The sequence below is a fragment of the Crocodylus siamensis genome, chromosome 2, assembly GCF_052110815.1.
Source record: "Crocodylus siamensis isolate JL-2025a chromosome 2, ASM5211081v1, whole genome shotgun sequence".
Lineage (NCBI taxonomy): Eukaryota > Metazoa > Chordata > Crocodylia > Crocodylidae > Crocodylus > Crocodylus siamensis.
In genome coordinates, this window is record NC_143396.1 from 48,049,391 (window position 1) to 48,064,098 (window position 14,708).

A 14,708-nucleotide genomic window follows, 5' to 3' on the forward strand; every position below is an offset into this window, starting at 1 on the left:
AATCACTCCCGGCCCCGGGGCTTCACCCCGTGCCTCATCACCCACCGCATCTGCCTCCTCCTCCCCGCCGCCACAGCCGCAGCCGCCCGGGGCGCGGAGTGGAGGCCGGGCCGTGCCGGGCCGGAGGTGCGGGGCAGCGGCGCCAGCCCCACGCGGAGCTGGCGGGACGCAACAGCGCGCCCAGGGGCGATGTCACACCGGTGTCATCACAACTCGGCCCCGGCCCCGCCGGTGGCACGGTCCCTGCGGGCAGGCGGCAAAAGCTCGGTGGCCCCACACGGGGCTCGGGGAGCGGGAGCGGGAGCGGGAGCAGCCCGGCCCCGCAGCCCCTCCTGAGTGGCGGGCGCTGCAGCGCGCATGCTCGGTGCCGCCGCCATTTTGGTGGGGCCGGGACTTATCCGGCGGCGGCGGAGCTCGTGGGGCCCGGCTTGGCTCGGCTCGGCGGCGGCGGCGGTGGCGGCGGCGGCGGTGGTGGTGGTGGGTGCGGGGTGGTGCCCGCTGCGGACATGGCCAACATCGCGGTGCAGAGGATCAAGCGGGAGTTCAAGGAGGTGCTGAAGAGCGAGGAGGTCAGCCCCCCACCCCCCGCCCAGCCCCTTGCGTGCGCCTGCGCGGGGGGCGGCTGCCACTGCCCCCGGCCTGGCCCGGCCCGGCCCAGCCCGGGCCGGCATCTCTGCCTCTGGGGGCTTCGGGGCCGGGCTGCGCTGGCCCCTCAGCCCGGCCAGGCCCCGGTTCGCCTTGCCCCCCAGGCCTCAGCCCCTGAGGGGCCGGCTCGGCCCGGCCACTCCCGGGGTGACGGGGCCCTGCTCTGCCCAGCTGGAGACGCGTTAGGAAATTACAACTTTGGGGACCTGGGTAGGAGCCTCTCTGGTGTACCCACGGGCGGGCGAGCAGCCCCGGCCCAGGGAGAGTGGAGCAGCCCAACCCTGGTCCTGGACGCCGCCCGTCCCTCGCTTGGGAGGCGCTGGGGTTGACCTGCCCCTGAAATGAGCCTGCTAAGGGTGTGCAGCCCCCAGCAGCCTTTTGAAGGCATCCGAAGGCCTTGTATGGCCTCCTTGCAACGCGGTGCCCTTTGATTTCCCTGGGGGAGCTGGCTTGGGGCTACCTAGGAAGCATGTCTGAGTGGGTTCCTACCTGCCACATACTAAAAAGAGAGTCCCTTCAAGGCTTTGTTTTCTTTGGACCTGATGGTGTTAATGAGAAAACACCGTTGAAAAGTTTTAAATACTTTATCCCTTGCATTAGAGAAAGGAAAACCATAGTAGGCCACAGTGTGTTCAGGTGTGAGAGGTACATTCAGGTCTGTGTGGTTTTTCTTGTAAAGAGGCTTGGGTCCAGTGAGCAAGTTTTTCTTCATTCTTGTTAGTATGTGCACTGGGCACTCTAGAACATCAAAAATATGTAAGTCTTCAAGACGCTTATCTCATGTGACTGAATCCCGCGTGTTGGCGTGGCTGTGAGTCTTGCGGAATTTCTGTCTCTGAATTAAGCATGGAAGATGCACGACATATGTCGGTACTGAGCCAAATATGAGTCGTTGTCTACTAATCTCTACGTAATTGCTGCTTACAGGTTATGCATTAGGCTGGCATTTTGAATAAGCGAGTTGTGTAGGTTGTCATGGATGTTTAGAATAATGACAGATTGCATTCTGATTACTGAGGGATATCTTGGTGTGGTTTTTTTTTTGGATTTGGTAAACAGTTCTGTTCTAGAACATGAAAATATGAATTGGTGAGTGGTGGGATGACTCTTCTGACCAGTCAAAGGAGGCATATATGTTCAGGCTGGAAAACTTTTTCTTTTAAACAGCTTTAGGCATTAACAACCTAAATCTCAGACTAGGTTACCTATCAAGAAAGAGTACTTGGAAAAAAACCATATAAATATATTAATTGGTAAAAACTATAGTCTTTCTTTAAAAAACTATGGTATTTATTTACACTTACAAATACTAGATTTTATGGCTACCTCAGTCTGTTTTTCAAGAGATACCACAGGCAAAATTTGCCAGTCCAGGGTCAGAACATAGGTATATTCTTCAGTTTCTTCTTCAACTGAAGAATTTACAATAAGTACTTCCCAATTTTCACTTTTAAGTTTAGCAAAAGGAAGGTTTGTAAATTACAAAAGCATAACTAGGAAACGCACACAATCATAAATACCTTCTGTTTCTTTGTCTAGAAATGTCCTTTGAGTCTGTCTTTAAAATAACTTAATTTAACCTTAAATGATTTTCCCAAACCATAATTTTTGTGCTGCTTGCCTTTATTTAAAGTATAAGAGCTCACAGCTAACTGAAGGAGTAGGATGTTGAATTTTGAACAAAGACATTCTTTTAATCTAGTTTCCCTTAAGTATTGGAACTAAATAGATGTGCCCAAAATGTTTTTTAAACAGTAGGAATAAATGTACTTTCTCTTCTAGCCCTTTGTAGACAAGTAACTAAAATGTAGATTGTTAACAAAGCAACCATGTTTTAAGATGTTAGTGTAGACAAGGCATATGTTGCCTTTAACATGCAATATGATGTTACATAAAGTCTTTGACCCCTCCCCCACTTAGTTTACTTGGTGTGTTAAAAGTAAAGCACTTTGTCTACTCTTTAAAATGCATAAGCACGCTAGCTTGTATAATACTCTAAATCCTAGTCTAGACAAGGCATCAGTTGCTCAGCTTTCAGCCTATTCTCTTGTGGTGTCATTTCACTAGTTTTTCATCATGTTGGTCTTCAAGGGTAGACTAAGTTTCTAATCTGGAGAGAATATATACATTTTCTGGATTAAAGCTTCTTAAATTGCCTTTAAACACAGGGAAGTAGGGGAACAAAGAGTACAGGCCCTGTTCTCATCTCCTAAATGGGCCTAAGGGACAATACAGGTAGAAGAGCAAAGTAGAGTGGACGTGCACTCTACTTAACACTTTTTATTTTGGTGTAGGCTGTGGGACCACTGCCACAGGTAACTGGACAGAAAGGAGGGATTCATCTACACAATGATAGCTTACTGGAGGGAGAAATCATGATGGTTGCTTGATAATAGTGGTCCTTGAGAACTAGATTTAGTTCAGCAGGTGCAGAGCATCGTACAATTTTTAAAAACATTTTCAGTGTTATATATGGTATTGTAAAGTTACAAGATATTACCAGAACCAAATTAAGTAAAGGCAGCACAATGAAAACAGATTAAAGTGGGGCTGGAGATTAAAAGACTAGTCTTCTGGAGGAGTGGAACATCCTTATTCAGTGCAGGGGATAGTTACAGGAGTTGGCTTATTGCATTCGTGACAGAATTTACTTTCATTATTGGTTTCATAGATTTTATAGGGTCAGAGGGACTTGGCAGATCATCTGGTCTGACCCCCTGCTCCAGGCAGGAAAGAGTGCTGGGGTTAAGTAACCCCACCCAGATGCCTATCCAATCTCTTCTTGAACACCTTCAAGGTAGGGAAAAGCACCACCTCCCTTGGAAGCCCATTCCATGGTTTCTTTTCCCTGAGCTCTTGGAAGAGGCTCCAGAAGGAGGACAGTGTCTTTAATGCCAGGGATAAGATAGGTTCTGTTAGTGTCACTGGCTGATGTACAATAGATGACAGGTACCTTTTTTAGCTGCTCTAGAAAGAACTTTCATGTGTCTGTTTAATTAATATGATTTTTGGGATCTATTTTCAAGCAGGCTTTGAGCCTATGTCCCTGTGACTGCATCACTTAGCCTCCACACATTTATTCTTTATATACTGCTTTTTAAAAGGAAATTATATTCTTGTCTGTTGCAGGCAAGAAGCACTGACTTCAGAAAATCCAATTGTGGCTTTTCGTGACATGAAAACACAAAGTAATAATCCAGCTTCTGTATCTTCTGAAGACTGAAAAAATTACCAGTTGCCTATAGAGGCTGGTAGAAAAGGTGTGGTGAAACCCCTTGGTGAAAAGACCAGTTCTTCCCAGCAAGTGGAGAATAGCCAGGATTTCTTCCAGGGTGTTCTTTCCATCTTTCATAAATATATCTCAAGCTAGAACGGGCTTATCTGCATGGAGAATTTGATTTGAAATAGCCCTCAAATTGGATTAAGTTAAATATGGAAAAGAAAGTACTCCCTTTATGGAAATAAGTGTCCATTGAGAGTTGATATTCTAGAATATCTGTGCTTTAAATTCACAACCTACCTTAATACAGTCAAATGTAGGGAAGTGATAGGTGATGAACTTGAAATGTATTCCTTTCCTTGTTCTTTTTCCTGAAACGGAGAGAGCTTTTCCTCCCATCCCACCTTGGACCTTTATGCATGGTTTTAGAGGAGCAAGATCACTGCTGTGAGGATTGTGAAGTCTCCACTACTGTCCCTTCTTTGGCTTCCAGTTTTAGGAATGTCCAGCCAAGCAGATAACTCCAGTTTTGCTTCTGTGATTCTTACTAGTTTCACCAGTAGGGCCCAGACACTGCATGTGGCCATGAAAGTAAGCTTTTTGTTTTTTTGGGAAAGCTATGAGCCCCTGCCAAAGTACTAGCTCCTTTTGTCTTCAGAAAGACCTCACTGGAATAACTTACCGTTTGTTCACATTCGTAACTGCTATAGTAAAAAAGATCAGTTGTGTTCTGTAATGGCTAAAAATGGTATGTTGCAGCTTTCTATTCCTGTTTGTGCTGCAGGACCAATACAGTTATGCAAAAATGAGCTGGCTTCTTTTATGGCTCATGCATCCTGAACAAAATGTGTCAGAAAGGCCTTATCCCTGTTAACATGCATAATGCTTAAGTTTATTTCTTTAGTCCTGTTGAGATCAGTGAGGACCTAGTAAGCATAGGCCTTGTCTATAGGGGAAGGGTTTTTGACTTAAAATAATATCATACTGGCATGAATGTCCGTGTAAAATGCTTTTATTCTGGTGTAAGAGTATGTTTTATTTTATGGCTCACTGTGAGATGTTTAAACAAAACCGAAAAAGCCATTGTTATTTTGGAATAACAGTGTTCACAAGGTGGGTATAACTCCTCAAGCTTTCCCAGGTAAACAAGTACATAGTATTTCTGTGTTCTTTAGGATATAGTACACCACTTATTTCCTGAATTCTATGTTGGCCATGGTTTATGTCACCCAGGCTGTACTGGGGGCAGAAATGACCGTAGCAGGGTGAGGCGCCCGGGGCAAATCAGCCTGTGCGGGGCCTGGATGTGGCAGTGGTGGGGGAAAGGCCAGCAAGCAGCTGGATGCAAAGCCAATCAAGCTCTTGGGGGCCCCCAAAGCGCAGGGCCCAGGGCAGTTGCCCCAATTTGCCAGCCTCCCCCCAGAGACAGCCATGACTAGAAGAGAATGTAGTGTTGTATGGTTCTGTATACCAGATGACTTTCAAAAGACTGTTTTGCAGTTAGTTTGTTTTCATCTTATGAGAACCAAAAAGTAGCTTGCTTTTAAAGCTAAGGAATTTACCAGAATGCTTTAAGAAGATTATATTTTAGGTTCCCAGTTCTGAAGCAAATTTTTCAGAATTTACTCGTTAACTTGGATCTTTGTCCAAAACCTGCTTATCCAAATGATACGGTTGTTCCTCAAGACCTTTGAGTAGTGTTGCTTTGTATTTTGAGAATACTAGTAGCTAGAATAATTTGGGTATTCCTAGTACTAGTACTTTCATGATTGCAGCATTTCATTACGAACTGTAATTATGACAAATGTCACTGAAATGTTAATTTTTTTGCATGATTATTTGACCAGGCTTGCAACTTGGCCAGGGACTCAGTTAATTGGGGTTAATTGGCCAAGTAAAGTAGGGTCAATTGAAGGGCTTCATGTTCAGCTTGACAACTTTCCTTGTGTTTGATACGTAATGTGGCAGCTTTTGAGAGCTGCATTTGGCCAATTCTGATATTTCATGTAATTTGTTAATTCATTATAAATTCATCATGGGGGCACAGAAGGGAATTGGTGAGGCTCTACTCACCAAGGCAACCCTGGGGGTCACAAGAAATAATGGCCATCAGCTAGCAGAGAGCAGATTTAGACTGGACATTAGGAGGAACTTCTTCACAGTGAGAGTGGCCAAAATCTGGAATGGGCTCCCAAGGGAGGTGGTGCTCTCACCTACCCTGGAGGTCTTCAAGAGGAGGTTGGATGGGCATCTGGCTGGGGTCATCTGAACCCATCACTCTTTCCTGCCTATGAAGGGTGTTGGATTTGATGATCTATTGAGGTCCCTTCCGACCCTAACATCTATGAATCTATTACCTTTTTTGTTCTGATGAAAATCAGAAAACTAAAAAATGCTTAACATCATGCCCATATAGCAGGGGTGGGCAATTATTTGGGCTGGAGGGCCACTGAGCAAGTTTTGGTAAGCTCTTGAGAGCTGCGTATGCATGCGCAGACAAACACATACATGAGCTCTCTGCAGCTCTCCCTGTGCCCCCTACCCAAGTCACTGGCATGTGGCTGGATTGGGCAGGAGAAGTGCCAGCCCACTCCAGCACCCATGTGGCCTGAAGCACCGTGAGGGAACACAGTGCAGCACCCACCCAGCCTGGCTGTGTGCTGGGGACTCGGGGTGAGGGAGCAACTGCATGGAGTGCCACGGGGAGCTTGCGCGTATTTGTCTGCTCATCCATGCATGCACAGCACCAGCCCACAATTTGGCACCAGCCCAGCTGCATGCCAGGGTCTAATGAGGGGGGAGGGAGCCATGGGTTATCTGGGCCTGGCTGGGCAGGTGCCACACTGTGTTCTTGCTTTCTCCCTGCTCCCCCTCTTCAGCCTTGAGTCCCTGGCATGCAGCTGGGCTGGGCTGGTGCTGCATGGTGTTTCTGTGTGCTGCTTTGGGCCATGTGGATGCAGCTGCAGCAGCTGGTGTGGCTCCTGCCCAACCTGGCCACATGGGTCAGGCAGGAGGCACATCAGCCACTCCAGCTGTGCCCACCAAAGGCCAGGCTCTCTGGTCTGTGAAAGGCCAGAGGGTTGGAGCTTCATGCATACAGCCTTACTGGGCAGAAGCCTGGCCAGGAGCTCAGTTCAGAGAAGAATCACTCTAGTTCAGGTGTTGTTACCCCTGGAACCATGCCAGAGCATGGCACACAAGGCCATTTTGCTCAGGATATCCCAGTTGGCCCAGGTGGTTGGGAGACTGCAAGCCCTGCTGCAACCAGCCTGTGCTCTGTGGCAGGCAGCAGGGAAGTGCAAACAGCTGCACCGAGGTCTGGAGCCCTGGCACTGGCTGTGCGGTAGCAGCAGCTGCATGTGCACTTTGGGGTGAGTGGCAGGAACGGGCTGGGGAGCACAACTGTGGCCTCTCCCCTGTTGTTTGCCCCGGCACACCAAGTCAAGGTGTGGGTCAAGGTTTGAGGTGTGTTTGACACTCAGCCCAAAAACACTGCTGACTACTGCTCTAGTTACAGCAGCCACAAATTCATGTTTTGTTCAGTTCATTTTACTCAATAAGCAGTCAGAAAGCATTAGTATTTTTAAAAATTTCAGTCACAATAAACTAAAATATACTTGAAAATAAAGCTGAATTGTAGCTAACATCTTTAATACTGCTGCTTGCAGTAATCTTGTTTTAAAGTTGTCTTTTACAGTGTGGAGAAGACTCGTGTTGAAACATGATAACAAACTTACAAACTATTTTCTCTTCTGACTGTTAAGTTAGTATTCATCTATCATGTAATTTTTAAGTTTTATATTGAAGAGTTAAATGGTTTCTGGCCTGCTTTCATAACTTTTTAAAGATTCATTTCATTGTCCATGTAATTTTTTTTTTGTTTTAGAATAATTGCCACCAGTGGATTAAGAAAAGATAAGTATGCTTGAAAACATCTAATTATATTTCCTAGTTAATATGTGAAGTGTCTTTTATCTTGTGACATTCTCTGGATAAAGCATTGCGTCTGTTTAGGGAGAGAAACAATTTTGTTCACGGTTATGGTCTAAAGTGCATGAAACTTACGAATAATTTTCTGTTGCGTACTCTGGAGACAAAATATACTTTTTGCACTTGTAGTTTACTTTGCATTTTCCCTTCAGATTATGCACTGAAAACACTTACAAAGTTCTGAATTGGGAATATTTTTATTTAGGTGGGTGGGGGGAATCTGTTTTGTAAACTAAAATCCAGCTGTTTTGAGGTCTGATAGTTTATGCATTAAAAATCACATATAGTCTGTTTTTATGGTAGTTTATTAAAAATTCACAAGTCAATAACTCCTGCTACATAATCAGGCAGTATAGACTGGACCCTATTTACAATTTATTGTTAGGGTTTTTTAAATTTATTTGGAGGTGAACTGTATAAAAGCTTTTGTTTGGAACTTACCTATATAAGGAAGCTATTGTATACTAGGTTAGGGTGTGAATTTAAAGCACAATAGCAATCCTGCACTATCTTCTTATGTGGACATTTGCTCCATATTCTCTCTTTGTAGTTTTGTGTAGTCTGTCTTGGCATTCTTATGTCTTTACATATATGCTTCTACTATGGCCACGGAGGGAAAAGTAGCATGTGTCATTAGCCTATTCTTCTGACCCTCCTTGCCTGCAGCCCTCTTCTGGTGGCATAGTGGTGTCCAGGTTGAGTGGAAGGAGTTTGCCATCAGAGCTTCATTGGTTAGCAGTATAATCTTTTCATGCCCCTAACCAACATGGTTATATTAGGGAGATGTGGAACAAGGATGCACAAGGGAACTGGATGCTTATAGGAACCCTACTATTTTTCTGCATAGACAAGTCCTTAGACTGTGTAAAAGAATTAACACAATTTGTTGGAGTCAAGTCTAATCTTGCAATCCCTTTGAATGTAGAACTGCTAGTGATCTCAGTAGGAATTTAATTGTAGGACTATGGGATCACTGCCTGAAATAAACAGTCTTTTATATTTGCATCTAAAATTGGCAATTCAAAGTCCTATTCAAACTGCTTATTACATCATCCACTAACTTTTCAACTATATCGTATTAAAAAGAAAAGGGTGTATAAAAAGTTACATGCAGTCTTACATCTTTATGTTTCTTAATCTGGGTTTTTGTATCTAAACTGTGGATTTGGAAGAGCATGAATGCCTCTGCATTGCATCTGATGAGAGTGCTTCATAGCCAGTGACACACCAGTGATATTCAGGTTCTCCTTGCTTAAAGTTGTCCAACAAAACTTGTTTGTAAGATCCCTTCCTAGGAAGCTTAACTGTAATTAAAACAGTATTAACATCCTGTGATCACTTGCTGCCTGCCACTCAGGCTTGTTGTGCTTTATTTTCAGTTTGGACTTCCCTCAACATAGCTTAAACTTTGTCCAGGCCAGCATCATCCCATGTCTCAGTTATTGCAATGTACTTTCTTCAGGCTTTTGACAGTTTGTAAGTAGGGAGGACCAGTGGAGCCAAAAGGGTAGGCTGATGAACTGGGTTGCTTTGAGATCAGATAAAATACCTGGAGCCCAGAGAGATGAGCTGCTGCTGACTCATCACTTGTATGGTGAGGGGAAAGTAGTTCTGGGTTCTGTTTGGCAGTCCCACTCAGAGAGCTAATACCTGGGGAACAGAGATGGGCCACCTGAGAATATAATGTAAACATGTTCTGAAAATAATCATCAGTAAGTTTTAAGTCCCGGGTTTTTGAGGAGGTGGGCAATGGACTGAAAATGCAGATTACTTAATGGAAATGCAATAAACATTAGGGATTGCTAGCCTAGGGCTTTATCCCATTGTGCTTCAAAATACACAGAGAAACAATCTTAGCTAGGACCTAGACTGCATAAGGATTTGTTATATCAAAGCTTTAATGTAATAAAACTAAGATTGTATTAAAATTTTAAACACTAAGGCTGCCTATATGCGTGCTCAGGGGTGGGGTTAGGTGTTTTAATTAGAGTGGTTCCCAGAGAGCCATTCTAATTAAAGTGCTTTGCTGTCCGGTGTATTAAGCCCCTACGTGTTTAAAAATGACCAAAGGATGATGACACCAAACTATGGGGAAGTGTGGTCTCCCTAGAGGATAGGCTGGCAATTCAGGCTGACCTGGATGGCTTGCAAGGTGAATGCCATCAAGTTTTGATCCACCCAACACTGAGAAATGCAAGGTGTTCCACCTTGGGGGGAAAAAAATCCGCATGACACTTGTAGGCTTGGCAGTGCTACACTTGCTAGCACCATGACCAAAAGGGACTTGGCGGTCATGATTGACCACAAGATCAGGGGTGATATATAGGGGCGCATGAGGGCATATGTGCAGCCCCTGAGAGTGCCAGAATGCCCCCTGTCAAGCCATGCCCCCCGTGTAGCCAGTGGGCAGGCAGGAGCACCAGTAGCCACCCTGCAAGCGCTGGCTGGGAGCAAGGATACCAGCAAAAGTGGCCGTGCCACTTCTGGAAGTGGTCATGGAGCTCCGGAAGTGGTGCGGCCGCTTCTATAATGAGTGAGATTGGTGCCCCTGGAGCCAGTGAAATTGCCTTATGGGGGACCTCCCACCCTGCCAGCGGGATCCCCCTCCTGGTTGCTGACTGGTGTCAGGGGGGCATGTGTCCCTCCCTGCAACTGGAGGCACCAGACAGCCATGCACAAGATGAACATGAGCTGCCAATGTGATGCTGCACCCGATAAAGCAAACAAAACCCTGGCTTGCATCTATTGATCCATTTCAAGCAAGACCCAGGAAGTCCTCCTCTTGCTGTACTCGGCCTTGGTGAGGCTGCAGTTAGAGTACTGCATCTAGTTTTGGGCTCCGCACTTTAGGAAGGATGTGGAAAAGCTTGAGAGTCCAGAGGACAGCCATGCACATGATCAGAAGATAAGAGAACAAGTCTTATGAGGAAAGGCTGAGAGACATGGGACTCTTCAGCCTGGAAAAGCAAAGGCTCGGAGTACTTGGTGGCGGCCTATAAATAGTTTCATAGTTTCTAGGGTCGGAAGGGACCTGAGTAGATCATCTAGTTCGAACCCCCTGCTATGGCAGGAAAGAGTACTGGGGTCAAACAACCCCAGCAAGGTGTACATCTAGCCTCCTCTTAAAGAACCCCAGGGTCCCCAACACCACTTCTCTTGGAAGTTGGTTCCAGATCCTAGCCGCCCTGACCATGAAGTAGCACCTCCTGATATCTAGCTTAAATCTACCCTCTGCCAGCTTGTGACCATTATTCCTGGTCACTCCTGGTAGTGCTCGGGGGAACAGGGACTTCCCCAGTGCCTGCTGGTCCCACCTGACTAGTTGTAACAGGCCACTAGATTCCCCCCCCCCCAGCCTTCTCTTGTGGAGGCTGAACAGGTTCAGGTCCTGTAGTCTCTCCTCATAGGGTCTGCCCTGCTGCCCCCTGATGATGCGAGTGGCCCTCCTCTGGACCTTCTCCATGTTGTCCATATCCCTCTTGAAGTGCGGCGCCCAGAACTCAACGCAGTACTCCAGCTGTGGCCTGACTAGTGCCGCATAGAGGGGGAGGATCACCTCCTTGGACCTGCTTGACATGCATCTCTGGATGCATGACAAGGTGTGGTTGGCCTTCCTGACTACATCCCCACACTGCTGGCCCATGTTCATCCTGGAGTCAGTGATGACTCCAAGATCCTTTTCTGCCTCTGTACTGACAAGAATGGAGTTCCTGTAGGTATGGTGCCAGTTGTTCTTCCCCAGGTGCATCACTTTGCACTTGTCGGTGTTGAATCCCATCCTGTTCTCATCCTCCCACCCCTGTAACCTGTCTAGGTCTGTTTGTAGCCTATTCTTCCCTTCTAGTGTGCCCACATCCCCCGACATCTTAGTGTCATCAGCAAATTTGAACAGGGTGCTTTTGACACCCTCGTCCAAGTCGCTGATGAAGATGTTGAACAGTGCGGGCCCGAGGACCGAGCCCTGCGGAACCCTACTGCCCACATTCCTCCAGGTCGAAAATGACCTATCCACCACCACTCTCTGCATGTGGCCCTCCAGCCAGTTGGCGACCCAATTGACTGTGTGGGTGTCGACACCATAGTCCCCCAGTTTCTTAATGAGAACAGGGTGAGAGACAGTGTCGAAGGCCTTCCGAAAGTCCAGGAAGACTATGTCCACTGCTACCCCTGCATCTAATGATTTGGTGATCTGATCATAGAAGGCCATCAGGTTGGTCTGACAGGACCTGCCACTGATGAACCCGTGTTGATTGCCCCTAAGCATGATCTCCCCTGCTGGCCCCTCGTGGATATGCGCCAGAATAATTTTCTCAAAAAGCTTGCCCAGGATTGAGGTAAGACTAACTGGCCTATAGTTTCCCGGGTCCTCCTTCTTCCCCTTTTTGAACATGGGAACCATGTTGGCCCTCTTCCAGTCCTCTGGCAACACTCCAGAGCACCACGAGTGCTCGTAAAGCCGTGCCAGGGGTCCTGCAATGACCTCAGCTAATTCCCTTAGTACTCTAGGGTGGAGATTGTCCAGACCAGCTGACTTGAACACATCCAGTCCCTGCAGAAGTTGCCTAACTCATTCCTCAATAACCCTTGGCCTAGTTGTGCCTCCTCTGAGGCCTGTGGGGGGCCCAGCAGGGGTGTGACTGTTCCAGTCCCTGCTTTGGAAAATGGAAGGAAAAAAATGGTTAAATATGTTGGCTTTGTCGTCTGGTGTGACGACCAAATTTCCTGGCATGTCCTGCAGGGGCCTCGCATTACCCGGAGCCTTCTTTTTGCCCCCTCTGTATTTAAGAAAGGACTTGTTGTCCTTAATATGGGAAGCTAGTCCTAGTTCCATCTCTGCCTTGGCCTTCCTGACTGCCCCCCTATGTCCCCGAGCAACTGCAGTATAGTCATCCCTGGTGATGGCCCCTCCTTTCCATTGGGTGTACGCCTCTCTTTTAGCTAGGAGACATTCCCAGATGCTTTTGGTGAGCCATGGGGGCTTGTGTGCCCTCCTGCTCCCTTTGATCCATGTTGGGATTACCTCCCTTTGGGCTTGGAGGATCATCTCCTTAAGGAGCGACCACTCTCGTTGGACACCTGACTCCCCTCCCCTCCGGGACCTCAGTGCTTCCCCAACTATTCTCCTTAGCTCATTGAAGTCCGCCCTCCTGAAATCTAGGGCTGTTGCCTTGCTGCAGGCCTTTGCCACCTTGCACTGGATGGTGAATTCCAGCAGGCGATGATCACTGTCGCCCAGATGGTCGAGCACCCGCAGCATCCTCGCCAGGTTGTCTCCCGTGGCCAGCACCAGGTCCAACAAGGCGTCTCCCCTGGTGGGGCTGTGCACCTCCTGGGTTAGATGGAGGTCCTGCATTCTGGCTAAGAACCTACATGAGCGGTCAGATCTGGCTGACTGCGCTTCCCAGCAGGTGTTCGGGAAGTTCAGGTCCCCCATGACTACCACATTCTTTGACTTCACTTCTTCCATGAGCTGACCTAAGAATTCCTGGTTGAGCTCTTCCCCTTGGTTGGGAGGTCTGTAGTAGACCCTCACTGTTAAGTCTCTTTCACCTGGGCTGCCTTGTATTCTAACCCAAAGCACTTCAGAGTGCCCTTCCTCTGATTCTTTGTTAATTGACGAGGATGGGTATTCCTCCTTAATGTAAAGTGCCACGCCCCCACCTTTCCTTCCTATCCTGTTCCTCCTGTACAGCCTATAGCCCTTGACATTCACTGCCCAGTCATGCGTTGAGTCCCGTCACGTTTCAGTGATCCCCGCTATGTCCAGGTTGGTGTCAGCTAGCAGGAGGGTGAGTTCCTTCTGCTTGTTTCCCAAACTACGAGCGTTTGTGTAGAGGCATTTGAGGCTTCCTGTGGATGTGTGTACTGGTCCCCTTTCAGCATTACTGTGACACCTGTTGGTTACCTGTGTATATGTTTCGCTCGTCGGTCGAGGCTGGGTTGGTTGTACTTGTGGGTGTTGCTTGGTCTGGCAGTCCGATGAGTCCTCCACCCTAGTCTTCCCCTTCCCCCAGTGAGCCTAGTTTAAAGCCTAGTTTAAATATATTAGGGGTGTGCACCAGGAACTGGGAGAATGTCTGTTCTTCAGGACACCCCAAGTGAAGACTAGGTCTAACAGTCCCAAACTTCAGGAAGACTATTTTAGACTGGACATAAGGAAAAGCTTCTTTGCTGTCAAGTTCCTAAAGTCTGGAACAGACTTCCCCCAGAAGTGGTGTAAACACCTACTCTGGATGCCTTTAAGGCACATTTGGATGCTCCCCACCATCCGTGGGGGCAGACTTCCTACCCCTTGTGTCAGGGGCTAGACCCAGTGATCTTGTGCGGTCCCTTCCAGCCCTAATGCCTATGAAATCTAGGATGCTTTCTATAAGGGTTCAGACAGAAGTGCAGCTCCTGGCTGTAACTCAGAAGGATTTTGCTAAGTGTTCCAAGTTACAGCATTACCTCAGACCAAACAGAAGTTCAGGGTTGGTTCCAGGAGGGAGGGGAATCTAGCTCTGCTTGCTGCCAGGTTCCCCTAGCAATGGCCAGGCTCTTTGCCAGTGCCTCCTGTTTTCAGAATGGGAGGGGAAAAGGCAGTGGAGGGAGCTCATTCTTGAGGCTTCCTAGCTAGTGCTGAGGGGCTGGGGTGGGTGAATTGGAGCCCCCCCACCTTGGGATGGGGGTGGGGGCTGCAATATACCCTTCCCACTGTCCATGGGACCTGAAAACCTCTCAGATTGAACTCCTTCTCCTTCTTCTCCCCCACCCTTCCCCCCCGCCCCCGAAAACAGCAACAGGCTGGGAGCTCCACAGACGCAAGCTATAATAGAGGCTACATTTTGTAATATCTGATGCCTTGTAATGAAGG

General features: G+C 47.5%; 1 protein-coding gene across 1 annotated transcript in view; it reads left to right on the forward strand.

Annotated features, from left to right (window-relative positions):
• The first annotated feature begins 445 nt into the window (after positions 1-445).
• UBE2K (ubiquitin conjugating enzyme E2 K) overlaps positions 446-14,708 on the forward strand; it is a 59,629-nt gene continuing 45,366 nt past the window's right edge. Inside the window, exon 1 of the mRNA XM_090035779.1 lies at positions 446-569. Within this exon, the coding sequence (XP_089891905.1) occupies positions 507-569 (63 nt within the window). The 5' untranslated portion in view covers positions 446-506. The remainder of the gene's footprint in view (positions 570-14,708) is intronic.